General features: G+C 37.8%; 1 protein-coding gene across 3 annotated transcripts; it reads right to left on the bottom strand.

Moving 5' to 3' along the window:
- Positions 1–1,772: 1,772 nt before the first annotated feature.
- Positions 1,773–19,571, bottom strand: kiz (kizuna centrosomal protein). Of its 3 annotated transcripts, XM_055231273.1 has the most exons (15): positions 19,436–19,571; positions 18,310–18,372; positions 17,934–18,096; positions 17,259–17,333; positions 15,773–16,274; positions 15,404–15,632; positions 13,357–13,476; positions 12,975–13,139; positions 11,865–12,015; positions 10,108–10,252; positions 9,598–9,660; positions 8,536–8,628; positions 8,261–8,327; positions 2,882–2,928; positions 1,773–2,164 (listed from the first exon to the last, which is right to left on the bottom strand). In XM_055231273.1, exons 1-15 carry the CDS (start codon positions 19,498–19,500, stop codon positions 2,061–2,063), a joined length of 2,052 nt encoding a protein of 683 aa, XP_055087248.1. In that variant the 5' UTR covers positions 19,501–19,571; the 3' UTR covers positions 1,773–2,060. The 3 variants fall into 3 exon arrangements, with proteins under 3 accessions (XP_055087248.1, XP_055087250.1, XP_055087251.1); XM_055231275.1 differs by lacking the exon at positions 19,436–19,571 and having other exon boundaries at positions 1,775–2,164; positions 17,934–18,089; positions 18,310–18,374; XM_055231276.1 differs by lacking the exons at positions 1,773–2,164; positions 2,882–2,928; positions 8,261–8,327 and adding an exon at positions 9,481–9,526 and having other exon boundaries at positions 8,535–8,628; positions 19,436–19,565.
- Between the last annotated feature and the right edge of the window lie 2,400 nt (positions 19,572–21,971).

The following is a 21,971-nucleotide window of genomic DNA, read 5'->3' as shown; positions in this document are numbered from 1 at the left end:
GACTTTTATGTGTATGTATAATTGCATTATTAAGGTTGATTTAAACCTATTAGAATTCATTCGTTCTGCCAGTCTGCACATTTTAAACAAGCTATTTCTGCACCAAGAGAAAAGCATGCAGGTTTTAAATTGACCTTCATTTAAGCCATTATCTATCTGATCGATGCACCACATCCAGCTGTCAATGTGCTGAAACCAAAGGGCCACGTACATTGTTTTAAAGTGCTGCCAAAGGCACTTAATACAATTTGCACTTGGATTCATAAACTTGATTGAATATACTAATGGCTTTAGAATGACAAGAATTTGATCTGAAATTCTTTTAGTATGTGTTATCAAATTTACACATTACAATGCATACCAAACAGCACTGAAGGCTAAGTGAAAAAAACCCACACACACCAGATGCACAAAAGAGAAAAGATTTGCGTGTAATAACCGGCAATGACCGCAAACTCCAGTTTCACTTTATACATGTATACCGATCTGGAATCTATAAAGCTAAATCACACTCGAATCTGGTCAACAAAACTTTTCTGTACACTTCTTGTCGAAGATATTGCTCACATAACTGTACATTCAAGTTTGATTTGAAAGCAAACATGGGCAGTGCAATCCATTTGAATATTAGTTTTGCCCATAACAAGGACAATTTTATATGCCGAACCACAATACCTTGGCACCTTTGCAATAAAAGGCCTTGACTTCTTTTACTTGTATAAAGGAAATCATACAAGTACATGTGTTATGTACCCTCTTGTACAGCATGTTGTACACTACAATACAAAGTCTGCATAATTTGGAATTATCATATGAATGCATTAACTGGGTGAGATTTTGACTTTACCACTACAGATAGGAACTAAATATAAATGCTAATGTAGTCTCTAATCACCTTTTAACCCAACATAATAAAATAGAAACTTGTTGTCAATCAAGGATGTCCACTACATATGTGTCTTGATGGCGGTGATGCTGAGACACTCCTACTCACCCTGTTATTGTGTACACATTAGTACAATCTAACTCCACTTCCACTATGAGCTATGTGTCTCACACAAGTGTCTGTTGACATGCTCCTTAACATGGATATTATGTGAGAAAGCCTTTTAGCAAACTCCAAATGATTCTGCCACAGTTCCCTTTTCTCTGCTGGGTCAGGGCTGTCTGCAGCCATTATTGGTAATGAATGTGGAGTCCTACTTTAAAAGGTTCATGCATGTAAAGTCACCTAAAGCTGACTAATGGAATCTCACTGACACTGAATGCCAGAGGCTTTTTACCACATCCCAGAGCTGCACATTTGGACATTCACACGAGCACAGACATAATGAACTATAAATGTAAACTTGGAAATGTAACCTCCCACACAGCAGCTCACAACTATAAATAGAACAGAACAGTGTACAGCAAAAGTCCCCATTGTGCATGATGTACTGACCCTGATTCATTTGCACTGTTCAATTTGGACCTGGCTTCTGCAAAAGTGTCATATAAGCACATTTATTAAAGATACGGCGGCTACAAATGCAAATATTTAAGTGCTGGCCCACATGTTCTAAACACAGAGTTTGTTAGAGCCGCTACACTGTGTGCCCCGGGAGATGGGCCTCTTCAGAGAGGTCAGAGGTCACGGCACTGCGCGCAGAGTGGCCATTGTGCTTTGTCGTTTCACAGGTGACTCACATCACTACACTCGAGCAGGCTGGAGGCAGCGCACTCGGAGATGCTTGCAGCATTCAAAATGCATGATTTCCTGCCTAGTGCAAACAAATCGCTTTAAAAGATCAGTTTAATCTATTTGGAGCTGTTATTATGAGCCGGGAGAGTTGTTCAGATAAAGAGACTGAAGCAGGGTTAACATCAGAGTGTTGGACAACTCTTCACATACTTTACCCATGAGAGCCGTCTCCTTTTATTATATTATTTGTTTTTACAATACACAATGCATTTGATTTACAAATGTGGAGCAGACATTTAGTGGGTTACACACATAGCAAACTCCTTTGAATGTTCTGATGTAATAGAATACGTAGAATAAATATTCGGCTAAAAGTTTATTAGTTGTAGAAGTCATCACTGTCAACATCGTTTGTGTTGAAAGGTTGAGGACGTAAGGCTGCTTCAATCTCAGAGTAGCTGTCATCTGATTCTCCCCAGAATGCTATTACAGAAGAGTACAGAAAAAAGAAAAGTTGACATTATCAGAGCAGAATGTTTACCCTTCCACACTTCATATTAAGTGTAACCTTTTACATCTTCTGCATATTTTTTTTTTACACAGCCAATTCTACACACTCTTTATAAGCATTTGAAAGGAGAGAAGCGAAGATTACCTTGAGTTTCATATCACAATGACAATCTTAACAATCTTGCTTTTATGCACTTGAAAAAAGTGCATCTACATCTTGTTCACTGACATGTCTTGGGTGATCTGATCGAATCTTTAAAAACTTAATACAAACGATAACTATAAAACTGGAGGTCGAGACTGCCTTTGATATCCTCCCTTATTGTATTCATCTTAATTTATACTCTAAAATAAGTTTTGTAAAGAGCCGTCCCTTCCTATATGACCTAAATGTACTTTTCAGGCATGTTTTTTTCTCATTTAACCGTGAACAGTGTAAAGGTACTAAGAGCGTGCATACATGCTTTCACTAACCTGATTTTAGCTTCAAGGTAATTTTCCATTAGCAAATACTTCAAAAGCATTATTGCATTTACAGAGAAATATAATCCAACAGTCGGTGCTGGATTGAAACTAAAAAATTTACAATCAGTCACACACAAACCACTTTATCATAATCGGTTCAATGTAATTAACCTTGTTTTGACATCGTCTTTTGTGAACAACTGAAGCAACTTTGTCTATACTCACCTTTTGACTGTAGAGCAGAATGAGCCTTTGAGTTAGCTCCCTCCGTTCTGAAAACACAAAAAAACGTTATCCTTGCCAGTTATTGCCATAGACTTTCTTTGATAAAAATCACGTTAAACTAAAAATAGCTTTGATGAAAGATTAGACGAAGGAGGAATATGCATGAACAACACACAGAAAGTTGGAATGTGCCAAAAAGATTTTAACTTTGTTTGTGTTTATTTTGATTAGCTTGTGGAAAAACCCACAATTTAAAAATACTATATACCATTTATGTAACCAAAGGGAATGGGGGAAGAGGGGACTTTCTTGACTCCTGTTCCAAATTGTGCCAAAGGACTTGAACAAGATCCTCTTTATTTTATATTTGTCAAAAACATGGGTTGCCAGGTTCCCATAGCTTCAGTGATATCACTATGTAAATGTGTGACCTCCAAAAAGGCTTTGATCTAGCTCAATGCATATGCAATAAGCCCCCCCCCCCTCCCCGGTTCCACTATTAAAGGGCTCCTCTTTAATTTACATCCTCACAGAGCCTATTGAAAGATGCACAATATATCCTCATCATCTCTCAGGTTAGCATACATATCTATATAGCTTATTTGTCCGGGTCTTTCAGGCTATAAGAACTGATGTGTTTCTCTCTAAAAATGTGAAAAAAGCTGGTATGCCTGTGAGTGCCAGCGAGTGCTTAAACAGTACAAAGTATACCGATAACACAGACTCCATCCTCCCATTCCCTATGAGCATCTCATGCGATTGTATGTGGAGTACAAGGACTACACGATTCCAGTCAAAATGCTCAAAAATACATAAAATACCTCAGTAGTGACCGTTTTCATCGAGAGGTTAACCGTTACATTAAAACTACTCCATCTTTTTGCAAGGAGTTTGTTTCTTGTACTCTTCTATGAAACACGGTGCAAAGTACTGTTTAGTAGTGTTCCATGGCCATCAAGAGATATGCACAGAAAGATCAATATATGGCAGAAAGAATATGTTTTATTAAATAGCTCATATTCATTTACATCTCCTAAAAGCAAAAGGTACATTGTAATGTTGGTTTTATTTGACGTGATATTGATGCTACAATGCAGATGGCAATAGCATGTGCTTTGGCGGGATATTAACTCCTGAAGGTTAATTCTTGATGTATAAATGATGTGCACTTCAATATACACTTGACTTGGTTACTCATTTTTCATGTGGTGAACTTTATGCAAAGAGACTTAAAAATGCATATTAAGAAGTGAAAATAATATGGCAGCCCATGAAAGCTCCAACACAAAAGCATGAGCCTGATATCCACATTCTGCCTCTTAAACAGTCAGTTAAAGCACACACACTAAAGCAACTAAACCATAGGGAACAGAGGATCCATTTGCCAAAGTTAAGAATCGAAAAGCATACATAGCCTGAAGCCACAGAAACGTGTCATATTCCATACAATTACTTCCTCTCTTTGGCACAATAATAGCTGTTACAGACAGTAAATTGGGCTTTTTCTTTTCTCCAACTTCCCCCAGGATGGGAATGGTCTATCAGCTGTGCCACTTCAGCAAGGGACAGGATTGATTTCAAGACGAAGCCATTACCATAGGGAGCCCAGTCTGTATGTGACCCCGCCAATCTAATATTCCGTTTCCATAAACATTTATGCCAGTTCATCTTCAGCTGAGTTTCCCTTAATTGAGGCAATGATCTGAATATATAAGACTGGGCTGGCCTGCATTTTATAAACTCGGGGAGGGAGAGGTAAATGTGTAAAATGATGCAAATTACACCTATTGTAATTCCAATGTTCTTTCCACAATGCCTCGCTCATTCTCTGTTGCTGTCGCACATTTGTTTCATATTGTTGTTTATGAAACGTTTTAACATCTATTTTTGTCCGATATACATCACTGAGTCCATGTGACCTGTACATTTGTATACAGACTACTTATTTTGGCACTATAATTTTCTATAATAGCTTAGTTTATGACAAAATAGGAATGCCCTCTACAGCCAGTCAGGCAAATAAACTGAAAACCATTTCAGTATTTCAATAATTAAGGGATATTAGTTCAAACAATGCCACTGAACACATAGTTGTATATGTGTACTGTTGTAAAGATTCCCCAATACACACCATATATTGAAAACTGATAATGTAATAAATATGACAGATCCGACAAACATATATCACTGTGCGGTGTGTGAAATAATGCTTATCTAGCACTAAACAATTGCTTGAACACAATGCTAGCTGGAAAACTGCCTTTATTTACCCTGGCTTTTTTTAAGCTCCTGCCACCCACACACGAATGCTAATAGCACAATGGCACTTTTAACGCAGCAGTGCCTGTCTAAAGGTAAAGGGAGCCCCATCACCTCATCACTCCCATCTACTCCTACTCCTATCCCAGCTCCGACCCTCAGGAACACTGGTCCGTCTGCGCCTCAATGGGAGCAGGATATAGCCTTCAGAGGGGGCCAACAGCACAGGGGACAAGCGCATGCCGAGTGGGCTCTTTCTAGCATGTGAGTGCTCTCTGCTGGCTGCACCTGGGTACTGCAGATGAACAGAACTCAGCATGGCCAAGCATTCTTCAAGTGAGGCTGGGGAAGTGGGAGAATGGGGCAGACTTGAGGACAGTAAGACATGACACATGTAAGGGAAAGTATGTATGTATGTATATGTATATGTATATATGTATATGTATATGTATATGTATATATGTATATGTATATATATATGTATATGTATATATATATGTATATGTATATATATATGTATATGTATATATATATGTATATGTATATATATATGTATATATATATATATATATATATATATATATATATATATATATATATATATATATATATATATATATGTATATATATATGTATATATATATATGTACATATATATATATATATGTATATATATATATATGTATATATGTATATGTATATATGTATATATATATATATATATATACATATATATATACATATACATATACATATATGTGTATGCATGTATATAGATATAGATATATATAGATAGATATATAGATAGATAGATAGATAGATAGATAGATAGATAGATAGATAGATAGATAGATAGATAGATAGGAGAGATAGATAGAGAGATTAAGTCTCACCTAAAATGTATATTTCTCTAAAAAGTTGAAAAAAAAAATATTCTGGATGCCTCTTTATTTAAAACTCTTCAAACTTTACACTTTCCAGCCTGCTTGGATTAACCCATATAAACATGTTGCATGTTGTCTATCAGTGCACATGAAGTTAAAAACAAGCAAACATTAGAAAGATAGCAAACAATAAAAATAAGAAAAAGAATAGTGCCTGAAATGCCTACAGTATATAGCACAATGCTGCTTTGCACGAGAGGAAGCAGTGGCATGCACTGGCATACAAAGGGGAACAAGTGGTCTTTACATGGAGTGCAGCTGCTTATTAAGACTCACTCCTTCGTGCAATATTCCTTTCATCCCCACTCAACCACAAAGTGATTTTACTTTGCCACTCACAAAGACAGCAAAAGATTTTTAATGGACAAATCCTTAATAAATGTTGCAGATCAGTCGCTTCCCTGCCAGTTATAATACAATAAACAGCACATTTGATCAAAGTATCTGCCTGAAAAACACTGTGTGGGAGTGAGCAAAGACGAAGAGAGAGAAAAAAATATGAAAGACCTCAATTCTCTCAAACACCATAATAGTGAAATGAACACATATAAATGTGTTAAGAGTATCTCTTTGCATCGTGTATAGACTGCATGTATTTAATCTGTAAAGCTTATTAAGACCCCAGTCATTGCTATGCAAAGCAGCACCCAGCGCTTTTCTCTCACTTTTCAGTGGAGTGCAGTGTTTGGCCAATAGCACTGGCCCCCTGCCTCTCATTCTGCATTCATAACATGCAACATTTGCACAATGTATCTCTCAAAGGCCCTGAATAGAAGGCCTTAATACTCATGTAAACAACTGCAAACCAATTACTTAATGAATCAGGCCCACACATAATGAGGAGCCTCACAAAGGGCTATAAATGCATTTTTGCACCAAAGCCTCTGCTTTAAACTACAATCCCTCAGCTGTAGTCCAGGCTTAACTGACAAATCATAATTATTGTCTAAGACAACAGAGAGGAAGCAATTTTTGTATTTAGAGTCCAGCTATTTGCTTCTTTTGAAGTCACTCATCATCTCACTGACAAAATAAAGCAAATAATTAACAAGAAGGATGAGGAGGGGGTAGTATATACACAAGACAGAAATAAAAGGGGGTACACCGATGGAAAAAGGGCAGGAATGGGATACTAGCCAAAAGAATACCAGGCAAGTCTGGTGAGAACATGCAAGGATTCAAGCCACCAGAATGGACTATCTACATGTGTGTCCATGTTGCAAAGATAGAACATATATAATTATATTTTATACATGATACTACTAGTATTTCAACACAGGCTTTGTTTATTTATTTAATTTTTCTGTTCTGAAATTTGTATTTAATCACATATATTGTGGTCCTTCCATGCACATTAATCACATTCTGAGTGGGTCTAGGTCTAAAATTGGCTCATGTTTATTAAAGAGGGTGGTCACTGGGGCTGGCAGTGGTAGACATCAGCAGCAATAAGGACCACAATAGAGCCAGCCCATTAGGCCCTTCCCAGGGCTAATAGGCAGACTGGGAGTGCCGGATTGCCAGGCCAGGGAGATACAGACTTCAGCCCTTGTGTCAGCATGGTGCCCAGTAATCACATGAAATCAGAGAAGATTATTCCTCATAACGTTTACCCAGCCATTACTACAGCCAAAATGGGTTCGCAGTGAAGAGGTGCTCTGAGGACCCGGCATGCAATTGCAGATTTGATGAAGTCGTGTGGATATTCAAATGTATCCGTGATGGTGTTAGCCTCCACCAAGCTATTTATCATTAGATGTTCTTTTCCACCCCACTTAGGTCTCTGATTTCAGCTGTCTAAACGTGTTTCAAGGATATAAACTAAAAGGACATTTCTCATTGTCAACACTTGAGTCCTCTTCTACCAAAACTGTCATTCCTCATTCTGTTCTTGACCTGATCGGTTTGTATTTTGGCAACACGTCTGAAGATAGTTATAATGTAAAATAACAAATTGGTTTTGTTTGGTTTTCAGAAACCAGTTAAATTAAGCAAACAGTAAGTAAGAGGGGCTTTGGGGCCTTTTGTCTTTGTGAGCAAGTTAATGGGTGGCACACCCTTGATCTTATGGAAATGAACAGGGAATTATCAGAGCCACCATGCAAATGGACATGAGGCACTTCGGTGTCTGGTGGCCCATTTCCTGTGGCCCGTAGAATAATAAACAGTGTTTTACCCAGAGTGAGGGTCTTGATGTAAGGAGTGTTTGGCCCACCCCGAGTCCTCTTCATGGTCATTTATTCCTTAAAAAAAAAAGATGACATAATCAGAACAACTCCAAAAAGCTACAAGATGAAAGTTTCAAACACTATACAAACTAACAAATAAGATATGTCTACTTATCACAAATAATTTAATCACATTAACATAACAAAATATATGTCATATTTATACATAAGAATTGTGCACGTCATCAATCACCCTCAGCTTCTATTGGCCAATCTATCTTACCAGACAGATCACAGTCTTCACCATCCTCTTCTTTAGAATTCAGATTTCTTTTCTGCATGGCTGATTGTTTGAGCAATTGATATGCTTTTGACTCTGTAGAAAAAAAACAGAACAAAACAAAACAGTTTTGGGTCTGTTTCTACTGTACTGTTTGTACTGTACAAGAGGGCCTAGCGGTATTGTTTGATATATTTTAACCAAACAGTTATAGCTGGTCGTTTGTAGTTAGTTTATATAGAATAAAGAAAGATAATAAAATTGCTCATATAAAAAGTTTAGAGAAAGAGCATGCTTATTGTGTGAATGACAAAAATACTTTTTTATAATTCTGTCTATAAGAAAATCCACCCACAGTACTTTATACACAGTCGGATTTGGTTTAACCATAGTCCAGAGCCACATGAGGTGGACAGGGTATGCACTGGCAATTACTTACAGCCAAGGTCATGCTATTTGATTGTCACATTGATGTCAACTAGAACAGTAAACCCCTTTCCTGGTAAAATCTTTAGTCATGTTTTTGTAATGTTTCTTTTGATTAAGTGGCGATAATAGAAACTGGACTCATTTTGCTGGCTGTGCACGCGGGGGATGGACGCATGAAAAACCCAGTAGGAAATCTGATAGGCAAAGATATAGAATCGCTTTACATTTCAGAGGTGCAGCTGAGGGATGGGCACACCAACTGCTGCCAGGATGCTTTTACATCTAGTATTTTCAAGTCCAGCTATGTTGCTCACTGTTTAGACGATAATGAGAGGCAATGACACATCTCCTGCGCTTCCCACCCGGGTGTCCTCACAATTAAAGTAGCTGCATTATGTGGAGCCAATGAATTTGACCAGAATGCCACAGACCAAGCTGAAAACATGGATAGTGTTTTCTCAGAGATAATTAGAGAGAACTAGCACAGCTCTTCAGGTGGGACTTTGACCCTGGATTCACCTTGATCATCCTGGCTCAACCATTGCGTAAAAGAGCCCATTATTCACTGCAGTGGGAAGAAACAAGCCACAACATAAGAACAGTGTGAATGCTGAGGCATTGGCAATGCCTTTTTACCTCTAATAGGAACACTTTCCACAGGGCTTTCGTCCTGGCCGTCCTCTTCACTACTTTGTAGTTCTGTAAGAAAGGAAAGCACATAGTGAGGAGACGAGGCAGGGAAGAAAGGAGCACAGGGATACAAATAGGAAGGGGGGTCTATGGCACATGATGAAGTTGTTAAAAAAAGACTCAGACATTTTAAAAACTAAATGATAAACTGATGATAGATTTTAATATAAGACATTATTGTTCCTTGCAGAGGAAATTTGCAGAAATAGCCATAACACTTTCCATTGCTAGTCTTAGTTTTGAAAGAATTAATCTAAAATAAAAAGGTTAGCATTAAATGCATGAATCCTATTAAAATATAATGTTTTTTTCCCCTCACACTGACTAATGTCAACCATACCAATAATTGTGGTCTGCAAATGATTCTCAAGTATGATTCCCTTAATTGCCCAGCTCTAATATATAGTATTTAATAAAGATACAAATACAAATAATAATAAAGATCATGTGCTCCACCTGTGCTGTGTTGTTTCTGCTGTGACCTTATGACTCTGGAGTGAGGCAGAGGAGTTGGGCCAAAGGAAGACACATCACTATGGTCCTCTACTGAGGGGCACTCCTCACTGGACCGGGACAGAAGTGTCCTCAGCAGCACTTTGGCCTACGAGCAGCACAAATTAAAACCACTCTTAATTGTTCCAATGTGAAGGAAGTGTTAAATTAAATCCTCAATGATTAGGCAAGTCATTTATATTGGCCATGGCTGCTCACACAAGGCTGCAGCTACGGTGCATACTCAAACAACCAAGAGAAAATAACTTGAAATACTCTCACTCATTTAACTAAAAAGAAATTCAGCCACTTTCACTGCTGCACTCAATCACACTTTTTCTCCCCTCTCTTCTCATCCATGAGATTAGAAAAGCACCTAAATAATGCAATCACCCCAGTGTTAATGTGTAGCAGGTTCAGGATATCTCTCCTTCTAGTGGAGAGGAGCAGTCAAACTCCTCTCTTCCTCCCTCTCCAGCTCAGTTTTATCTCCAGGGAGATGAGGATACACAATTAAGAAAAGCTGTTCAGCAGATGAGTAGCAGGAAGATGCCACGCAGCGATTTCTGCCTTCCCTGAAATCCAGCCATTGTCATCTACACGATCATCTCTTTTGTCATCAAAGAGTGCCTCTCATCCTTAGATGGCCCTGTGCAACTTTTAATGAGCACTAATATGGAGGGGAGGATCAGGAGGATTTGACAATGACAAACTTTAGGCTTTAGTGTTACCACTGAGCCAAAGTTAAGAATTGCATAATCAATACACTTACATCTGAGTAAGAGAAAAAGGTACATACATACATACATATATACATACATATATACACATATATATATATATATATATATATATATATATATATATATATATATATATATATATATACACATATATACATATATATACATATATACACACACACATATATACATATATACACACACACACATATATATATATATATATATATATATATATATATATATATATATATATATATATATATATATATATATATATATATAAAAAAAACACAAACTTGATCTTAGTCTCGACAAATATACTGTTGGTTAAGGGCCCTCGCAGCTCACTGCATTTTAAATATCAATGAATACAACGGTGAGCACTTGAATATTCAAAGGGTCTCTTTGAGCCTGTGCATACGAGTTGCATGCTCCCATTTGTTAGAGTAGCTAGGCAGTGTGGCAAGATGTGAATGAAAATTTGTGTTTGCTCTTGCGCATGGAGAGTCAGCAGTTGTATGAGAGGACAGAGGAGACAGCCAGAAGAAAATATACAGAGTGAGAGAAAGATATCACTCATGCTTTTCCTCTTGTGCACAATGATGAAGCTAGCTGCACGTCCCTCTTGCTTTTGTCAGTTCATATATTCAAGAGGCTCTACAGTCACCCTCATTGGCTCTCATATTGTGTCACACTAAAACCACATCTCCCAAGGCACAAGAGACCTATCAAAACAAGAGTGTAAAAATGTCACTGAAATGTTACACACCTTACAAGTCCAAAAAAACGGGTTTTATTTCATGTTTTAATTGGCTGCAGCACAGTCAAAGGAGGTTGATCGTTATATTAAATGTTGCTGTATTATTTGTACCTAGTACATAGGCGAGTGTGTGTGTGCGCCTAAAAAAAACATTTGGTTTGCTCAGTGTTTTGCCTGGCTATGTGTGGTGACAAAAAGCGTTCCTCCTACGCTACCTGGTGGTCGTATGTGGCATGGCGCTCCAGCAGCAGTGGTGTGAACAGCTGGACCAAGTGCTCAGTACTGAGGACATGACGCTCCTTGAGCAGAAGGGCGTGCTTGAACCAGCGATCCCACAGCTGAGCGGCATCAGGCAGGAGACAGTCACTATGTGTGCCAAGGTGCAGAGAACCGGGACAAAAAAAAAGCCTTAATATTAAATATTAAAATACCATTTAAATGAAATAAAAGCTAAATAAAAATGTGAATAAACATTGAAAAATTGTTACTGAATAAACAGCAATGTACAGAATCTCTTGAAGATTCATAATCACACAATATAAGCTGTGATGAAAGGGCTGTTTGTTGATGTTCTTAACACTGAGGAATTGATAAATTCACCGACTAGACACTGTCAACAATTTGAGAAGTCGAAAGAAGGTCAAAGACACAGTATGCATCTCAGAGGGAGAGGGACACCACTAGATGTGTGTCAGTGGACTGAGTATAGAGCAGAAAAGGTCTCGGTGAAATCAATAGAGTAGTGAAGCAGAGCATGGATTTGGCTTAGAGTATAACTACTCATTATCCAAAGGACTGGAAGTCACAGATAGGGCATTTTAATTTACTCATGACATTCACCCGTGCCGTTTTACCTCAGGAGGTGACACCAAAGATGACCTTCACATTTGTGGACAAGGGAGACTGAATCAAATGGTCATGTGCAATATCTCAACAGCATTTTTATGTGCATGCCCTCTCCAATGCTGTGTGTTCAAAAGAAGGAAAAAAATGTGCAGACAGCCATCCACTCTTTTCTTTCAATAGTGGAGCTCACCTCAGTGTAAGTTCATGTTTCTCTATTAAAGGGAAGAAAAGCCTATTGAACCTTGTAGCTTTTAGAGCACTGATATGGCTGTTGTACAATAAATATTTCACAAAGCATCTTTGTTTGCACATATAGGCTGCAATCCATCATAATACATGTCTTAAGGGTTTTCAGCCCTTTCGACATTAGGCAACAACGGCTATAGCAACACAAAAAACTATACTGAATTATCACTGTAATACTGAACAGAAGACAAACAATTTACAGATTGTTTTTTTCACTGAAAATGAAAACGTACCTTATTTCATTTGGGTTTCTGCAGGATTGGTGGGCACTCACTAGATCCAGTGGAAGCAGGCAGCCCTTTTCTGTACTCCATGACAACCTCTGCAGTTCATGAAGGACGGCTGCTCCACACGCTTTAGGGTCCACGCCACTCAAGTCCTCTCCGCTGTTACAAAGGCTGGCCGATATACACAGAGCAGTCAGACACTGTATCACAAAGCTATGAATCCAGTCTGCTTGTCAGCACTACATGCACAACGTCCAACAGCTGCTGGCACTTCACACACACTGACCACACTTAAGGGTTATCATGCTTCAAACATGCACATGGATGGGTGCAGAAATACAGTATGTACACTATAGCAGCAAGATCAACAAATACAAAAGGTGTTTACCTAATGATTCGGTTGAGTTCCTGTGCGTCAATGGTAGAATCACTATATACTCCGCTTAGCTCAGCATGAGGCTGTCCTTCAATAGTGTCTAACAGCTTGAAGAGACTTTTCTGAGACAGGCTGAAAAATATTACATGTGAATGTGATGAAAAGAAGTACAAATGTAGAAGGTCACATGATTATTGTCCTATTTGTTAACCAAGCAGCCTTTTCATCAAAGAGAAAGAGAGAGATATCTCATATATCTGTGTATTTATACAAGCCTTTGAGGAAGTGCTGTGCGATCAGTCTGTCACACTAAGAACATGACAACAAACATCTCCAAATGTCGGATGTTGAGGTGATTGCGTCTGCCACAAAGTACTTTATGCAAAGGCATAGATCCTGTCTTTTCAAATAGATGCATTTAGAACTGCTAAAGGTAAGAAATGATCAGCTTTGTATTCATATACACAGCAATAATAAACTTTAAAGCACCATTTACATCTTTCAAAGTGAGAGGTGGCTCCATGGGGTGTTTTGCTATGAGCTTTATAGTTAAATCTGGTCCTAACAGGAGACGGGTTCCTAATACATGTGTATATAGAAAAGCTATTGCTATCTAAAGCATTAAGCTGTTGGTGGCCCATAATGAATTCTCCCAGAAACCCAAGCCCAAATCATAAGCCCCTTGTATTGCAGAGGCCAAAAGAGAATTTCTGACTATCTTATCAGACTTCTGGGTTAGAGGTCAGCAAACAATTACTCCTATTTTTTGCAGGTTGTTTCCTGAAAACCTCCTGATTAAGGTGGCAGCTTGAATCATATCCATGACATTCTGTAGTGTGCAGTCTGTCTGTGCTAAGTCCTCTTGAGCCTGGTTGAAGTAGTACAGGCAAAAGATTGGGCTCTTTTTTCTTTATCGTCAGCATGAGCCTTGAAATAGTCATCTTTCTCTTACCACTTTATTTGTCAATGCTCTTCAAAAAGAGACCTTAAAGGGAGAAAGTGAATTAGTTGGTTTTTTTCCACAAACCTTTCATTGTATTGTTGCCAGCTTTCATGTCAAGGTCTGTAACCTCACTTTAGATGCGGCTGTTGTCCATGCGCCGACATCATCAGGAGCACATTGTTAGCTCGGAGGAAGAGGTCAGCCTCTCTGCCGAGATATTGCTCAACAGTGTGCAGTGGTGACCTCAAGGTGATTTAGCACATGGAATGGCCTCACTGTTGAGTGATTGGTGTCAAAGGAATCTCATCGACACACACGGCCAAAGTAACACACAAAAAGGGTAGGAAAATATACCACAAGTAATAACAGGGATAACTCTGACATTCTCGAAATTATGTCTCACTAATGATTATTTTTTCTTTGATTGAAATTTTAAAATTTAAGTACTAAAACAATGCTGTTGTTAGCTAAGAAAGGTTTCTCCATGCTGCCGTAGACTAACCAGACCTTTCCAATGTGACATATGAACATACAACCAACACAAAAATAGCGTATTAGGCAAAATTGCAGCTTGTTTTTTTTCCAAGTGTTAATTAACACCTGCTAACAAGGAACAAGTGGGAAAAGAAGAGCCTTGGGCTTGAGTTTCATGTGTCTCCATCCCATCCAAAATGATGCTTCAACTCAGAGGCCATCGTCACGCTAAGGATTTGTGGCTGTGAGAGCTGTCCATATGCTCACCCTCTGCAACACTCTATGGGGCCACAAATTTCCTCCTCCACTGGGGACTTCCTGAGGTCTTTCAGGCAGAAAATTGCTCTGTTACAGTATTATCTTGGATTACAGCTATACTGGTAAATTTTATATATTTGTGACAGGTTCTGGGCTCCGTGTATATGATGCATGACTGCTATACTGCTGCAGCTCCAGAACCTAGCGGCACAGACTGTGACTGCCACAATCCCATCAGTCAATTTCAGATGTGGTATGGTGTGATAGTGCAAAACATTAATTTCATAGTTTCTTATTTACAAAATCTAAAGCAAAGGCACTGACAGGGAGATGCATTTTGTTTTATATTATGTAGTAATAACGTATTAAACAGACATTCAGTACCTCTCCATAGCCACTCCTTCGACTGGGCTGCCAAATCTTTCAGAGTGCAATGAAGACTTTGGACTGCACTGGCAGTGATTATCATCGTCTCCAGTGAGGTCATGTTTGTCAGTAGCCTCACTCTCTGCTAGGTCTTCATCCAGTTCAGATTGTGTCAGTGAAAGGGACAAACCACTAGACTTGCTTATAGACAAGCTCACTTCTGAGGACAGTGAATTCTCAGAATTTCCTAAGTAAACAGAAAAACACATACAAAAATGTAAATGATAATAATACATAATAATAATGACCTTGTTTTGACAATACAAAGCTACAAAGAACCCAAGGACAACCTGACAGTAGGACTTTTAGGAAAAGAGTTTTTAAAACCTCTTTCTGCATCTTCCATTCTCAGTGACCAAGAGGTATGTTCTTTCTCTCCACTGTTTTTTTCGGCTCCCATAGGACCACTGCTGCAAGAAGACGGCCTCTCATCAGCTGCTGTCAAGGTCACTGGAGGTGAAGGTTTGTATTCATTATGTTCACAAGGCTTGTTTTGGACACTGACTGACTCACTAACAGTTGGGACCTGAGCTTTCATTCTTTCATGTTTGTCACTCAAATTATTGCCATCAGGGGGATCATTTGAGCTTGAAATGTCATCTGATAAATATGCTTGATTGCTGACAGTATCCTCCCTGCCAGCTCTGAAGTCCTTCATAAGACCACTTGGTAGATGTTGATGAAAATCCAGATTTCTCGTAGGAGAGCACAGCAGTATATGATCTGAGCTTGCACTTGATGGTCTAACTTGTGTCTGCTGGCCCATAACACTGAGCAGTGCTGGTTTGTTAACTGGATCTGTAAAGGACTGACAATCCATGACATTCACCTGCAATTAAAAAGAGGAATAGTTCTGTTCTCATTAAATAAAATGCAGTATTTCTGTGTATACTATCCACTTATAATTATTCAAATGTAACAGTCTAGTTAGTTAGGCCAAAGTTGAAATTTATTTAAAAAGGCATTTTAGAAGAATGTCTTAAGATCAGTGTAAAAACTTTTAATGTTTTCATTCATGTTTGCAGTGTCACCAAGAGGAGGAGAGAGTCAAGCAAAAAAGCCTCCCTCAAAATATAATAACAAAAAGCTTGGCTTCTGTTTCTTTTCTGATAAGCGTCTTAAATACCAAACAGTTAGCAGCTTAATAACATTCACTGTAACCATGTAGACTGCCTTGCAGATCCACAAAGTAGGTAAAAAAGGGGAAAAGTTAATTTCTTGGCTGAGTGATTCCATCGGTAGCTGCAGGGCAAAGTAGAAAGTGTTTCAGTAAAGTAGCAATTGATTCTTCTATCAATCTGTGGCACGCGTGTGCTCTTCCAAGGAATGTATTAAATATGAAAATCATATCCCGTTATCATCTGTCTCCAGCTTTCAGCCCGGTAAGCTTCCCTTAATGAATGCTGCAGCCTGAGGGACATGCACACTGCCAGCCAATGGCTTGTATGCATAATGGAGTGACGGTAGCATTTTGCTCATTACAATATTGACGCTGAGGGGTGGGTATACGGAGGGGGGGTGCACACAGTTACAAGTGACTGCTCTAGACAGCATGCTCCAAGTTATTATGAGCTGTCTTAGACATTTCATCTAAAAGAGCTTTAACTGTGTTAAGTGAAGGGAAAAGCTGCTATGGGCTTGAACTGCATCGCTTGTACAGATGCACCAGTTAGGATTAGACACGGGTGTTAGTAGTATACATCATTTAAATCCAAATTTTACAAAAGATTTGCAAGGAATAATGTAAAAATTACAAATTATTTGCATAAATATAAAACTACAAAAAAGATAGATTTTTACAACATTTAATTACCTTTGTTGATCCAGCTTGTTGATTTGTTCCTTTTCTTTTGCCAATACATTTGGAAATTGTAGCCCTAACACCAGCCTGTACATGAACAAATATACATGCTAAATAAATATGAGATAATACCATATGTAAAACAATTCACTCATGTATGCTTCATAATGTGATCATTATAATAATAACAATACAAAAAATCGATACATTATTACAAATATAATAAAGGTTATCTTGTCTTACAACAACAACTACCCTTGTACTTGTAAGTGAGCAACCACCCATTCTACCAATAATAAACACATTCATCATGAATAAAAAAGTCACAGGCTATCCTTAAAAAAAACCTCCACATAAAGGCATCTTTAAACATAAAAAGCAAATGAAGTAACTGCTTGAGGGAAGTGAGTCATAATCAATATGTTGTGTTAATTTGATATCAAGTTGTCAAGCGAAGCCATTTATAGTAATACTGTAATCGGACAAGCTCACTGTCTATGTTTCACTAAATTACACAGTTAGTTACAAGAGCAATGTCTCTTGTAACTGTGACAATTGCATAGCATTAGAAAATTGTAGAGCTACAAAACAAGTGGTGTTTTTATACCAATAAAAAGTATTGCTGCAAGTGTATTATTTTAAATATTATGTAGTAATATGACAAGAGCAATCTTGACATGTGGTCACCTTTAATTGCAGTAGAGAGCCATGATTTGGCTGGTACTTCTTCATGCTCATTTCTATTCTCTCCACCTCTCTCAGAAGATCAAGATTTCTCATTTTCGCTCGCTCCTCTCTATTAGAAATTTCCTTCAGATGCATGCGCAGTTTGTAACAATTTATCTGTGAACTAAAACCAATTAAAAGCTAGTAACATTACCAAACAGGAATGCTGTCTTCTGAGAAAGGGTAAACATATAAGCTACATGAAAAAGAAAATAAAATGTTAAAACATGTGCCACAATCATTTTAGAGAAGGCAGACACAAAAACTGTACTCTATGACTCCAAGAGCTGAAGACAAAATGCAGCCTACACTTAAGACTATTCATTTGTCAACTTACATTCTTTTATCAGATCTGCAATAGGCAAAAAGTTCTCTCTCCAATTCATGTCTCCGCTTCTCCCTGCAAATCCACACACAACATCAAAGAATTTCTGTTTCTGTTAAACTAATGGAGATTTTAAGATGCTAAATACTAAACTTAACCTTCATTCAAAACTATTCTGACACTATTGTGTGATAAAAGTATTTATCAGTGATCCAGCAGCAGCTTATCAGGCTGCAAAAGAAAATTCAATTCTGTCAGTGTCTTCTTCAGTCTGAAACTTTTGTCCAGTTGACAGAATTGAATTTTCTTTTGCAATGGATCCCACCTGGATGACTGACGGATTACACAGACAGCTTGTCAACTTTTTCACATGTTTTGTTAATGTAGCTCTGGATGTTTTGCACATCTGGTCAGAAACACAGCTTTTGATGTTCAATCACATTACATCTCATTCATTACACCTTTATGAAGTTTGCAGCAACGCTTAAGGCAAACTTTTATTTCTCTTTTCTTTTGTTTCTTTGGTCTGTTTTCTCTCTCAACATATAAGCTTTCACCTGGAAACAACAACCTAGTCTAATAATATGATTCTGCACCTAAACATGCTATCATTTATTTTAATTAACTTGCATCTTTAAAGTTAAATGGGACATTGGAGTTAGCTTCAAATGTAATTTTCTCAAAACACATGTTTTCTCTCATAGGCGCATTAAGTAGCATCATGCACTTTACGTAACATACTTAACAAGATGTTGCTGGATCGCACAAAACGATTCGTTAATGCCGTAACTGCAAAAAGTAGGCGATGAACGAGAATCTTTCACGTTACGCCAATTTTCTAGTTTATTCAAATACTAGTAAGATATTCAAACCGGTCTCTGTAATTTTTTTGAAACTAATATGTCGACAAACTGACACTATTGTTTTCTACACATAAAATTACATTACATGATGAAACACTTAATTCTTACATTTATGCAAGTAAACTACATAAGAAGTTTCAAAATGATATCTCTAAATTTAAGATGTTTCCATTATCACCTGTTAGCATCCCAGCTAATGTTAGCAAAAACGGATCCGGGGCATGTCTAACGTACGCAAATCTGCAGTCTCGTTTGCGCGACTTTGCGAGGCTTACCTTTCACACGTGCTTTGTTGAATTGTCGTTATTTTTTCATAATATTGGTCCCCGCTGTAATTCATGCTGCTAACTTGATTCAACAACCTTGGCTAGCTCGCTAAGTCGGGAGAGAGTGCTTGGAAGAGAAAGAAGGATGTTTACATTGGTCACCATGAGCACCGCATCCCAGAAATCTTTGCTCCCAAACACAGCAGTCACGTGAGCGGTGGGCGCATAGCTACGTCTAGTTTGGGCGGAGCTTCTACGATAACGTTCGCTTTACGTCATCATACCGATTAGATAAACTTTGCATTACCTGTTAATATTTAAAGCCAAAATATCATGATGGTGAGGTGCACAGTGTATTTTTGCCCGAATAACCAAGTATTTTATGACTTGAATAAATTAATAATGTGGACTATGAACGCTTTATGTCATATATATTCTCTTTATTTTACTGTTTTCTTTACTTGTAATCATGCAATCACAGAAGAGAGTTGATCTTTTCTAATCCCCATATTAAACGTCTCCCTATGAAGCATTTTTTGTGACATATTTTTTCTTGTTTGCCATCTGCATCATGTATAATTGTTATTATTACTATTGTTTTTTTGCTGAGCTGGAAGGTGTCCCTTTGGAGCATAGGAAGTAAACTGGATATTCACTGCTGCTCTTCCAACTGAGCTTCACTGAGAATCACGTGAGTGTTCATTTTATCATCATACATGCCACGTTCTTATGGATACACTATTATAGATTTTTATTTTGTAGTACCTCCCCAGTTGCATTCTGTATTTTATAATAAGGCCAGGCACATGCAGCTTCAAGGCAACGTCCACTGGGAAAAAGACTTGCTGCAAAAGTAACCATTATCTTCATGAGTAACTATTATCTTCATTATATATATATATATATATATATATATATATATATATATATATATATATAGAGAGAGAGAGAGAGAGAGAGAGAGAGAGAGAGAGAGAGACATTTTTACAGTGTGTTAGATATGTATATGTTATGCTTTTGCCTATATAATAATAATGAATCTAATGCATCACATTAAGATTAAGCAAGTCGTAGCAATAAATAAAAGACTATTATATATTTTTTCAGACTCCTTATTGTGTACTATACTTTTGTACTCTACTTTCACTGTCTTTCACCTTTACGTTGTCATTCTGAAGACATTTAATGTGTATGGCTATTTGTATGCCCTAAAAGAGGTCAGAATTTGCATGAGAATTAACAGCTAGTAAATTAAATTGGTATTCAGTGCACATCACCATTGAATGATTCAGACCTTTGTTCCCTTTGGCTGGCAGAGCCCCTGTTCTGCCCCCAGCAAGTCACAAACATCTGTGCAGTTAATAATTTGATAAACAGCTTACACAAATGCTAAATTATCTCCATTCCCCACAGCACACCCCCTTGTTTAAGACTTGGAACAGTTGGCTCACCTCTCTGTGGCATTGGCTTTATCTTCCTTTTGTAGCTGTTCTTCCTCTGTGCCGGTTTTCATCACTTAGATACTGAAGCAGTGTTTAGGGTTAATACAAATCTCTCTTTCTCCTCCATGGGTAAATATCAAATTGAACTTGCCAAATACAGAGAGTCAAAATAAACTTTATAACTTAACAAAGACAATTATTTGAAAGTCACTTATCAATTCAATGCCATTTTTGTGCCTCTAATGTCTATTGTTTCCCAATATTTGTTTATTTATCTTATCTCACTGGGTGCAAAAGCAATATATATTTTTTTTTTGTTTTGTTCTTATTTTTAAGAAGAAAAATCTAGTTTTGATAGTGATATTTTCTTCTATACTTTAAAACACATTTTCCTCCAAGGACTATGGACATGAGGACAACTGTTGGGTTAAGTGCTATTTAGTTGAAAACCCCCAACCAATACCATTTAATAATATCATGAAAACATGGCTAACCTACAGTATTTTCCCATCTGCCTCTCTCTCACTGGTAAAAATGAGAAGTACCATGCTGTAGCACTTGTTGGATATTTGAATAAACATCAGTGCAGTCTCGAGTGCTGTCTGAGAATACAAAGCCTTAGTGTGCTTTTAAACAAAGACTCTCAATCCTAATGACAATGGCCCTGTTGTTGGGACACTCTTACCATGTGCCAGTGCAGTGGGTTTGTTTTCCTCTTTTCTTGTGTTTCTATTGTTTGCCTTTTGGATGTGAGCAGGGATGAGGTCTGAGCAGGAGGAAGGCACCATATTCTAGACTGACAGCTATACGGTCTGTGTGCGGTGTGACTGACAGCTGATAGCAACAGTGCAGCTCAGCAGTGACAAAGAGCAGCATGTGTAGTTGTCAGGTGATGAGATTCACGTGGGCCGAATCTTTGGGTTAGGTATGTGACAGGCCAGGCTTGATCTTTGCTCCCCGTTGCCGCCGGTTGTTAACACTCATACGTTAAAATACAGTGTATTACTACAAGAAACACCTAGAGTGTCTAGAAGTAAAACGCCTGAAGTCACTATTGCTTACCTTAAAATGTCATATAAAGTAGAATGGTTTCCAATCAACAA

The sequence above is a fragment of the Periophthalmus magnuspinnatus genome, chromosome 22 (assembly GCF_009829125.3).
Source record: "Periophthalmus magnuspinnatus isolate fPerMag1 chromosome 22, fPerMag1.2.pri, whole genome shotgun sequence".
NCBI lineage: Eukaryota > Metazoa > Chordata > Actinopteri > Gobiiformes > Gobiidae > Periophthalmus > Periophthalmus magnuspinnatus.
Note: the sequence above shows the minus strand (reverse complement) of the source record. Positions and strands in the feature narration are given on the sequence as shown.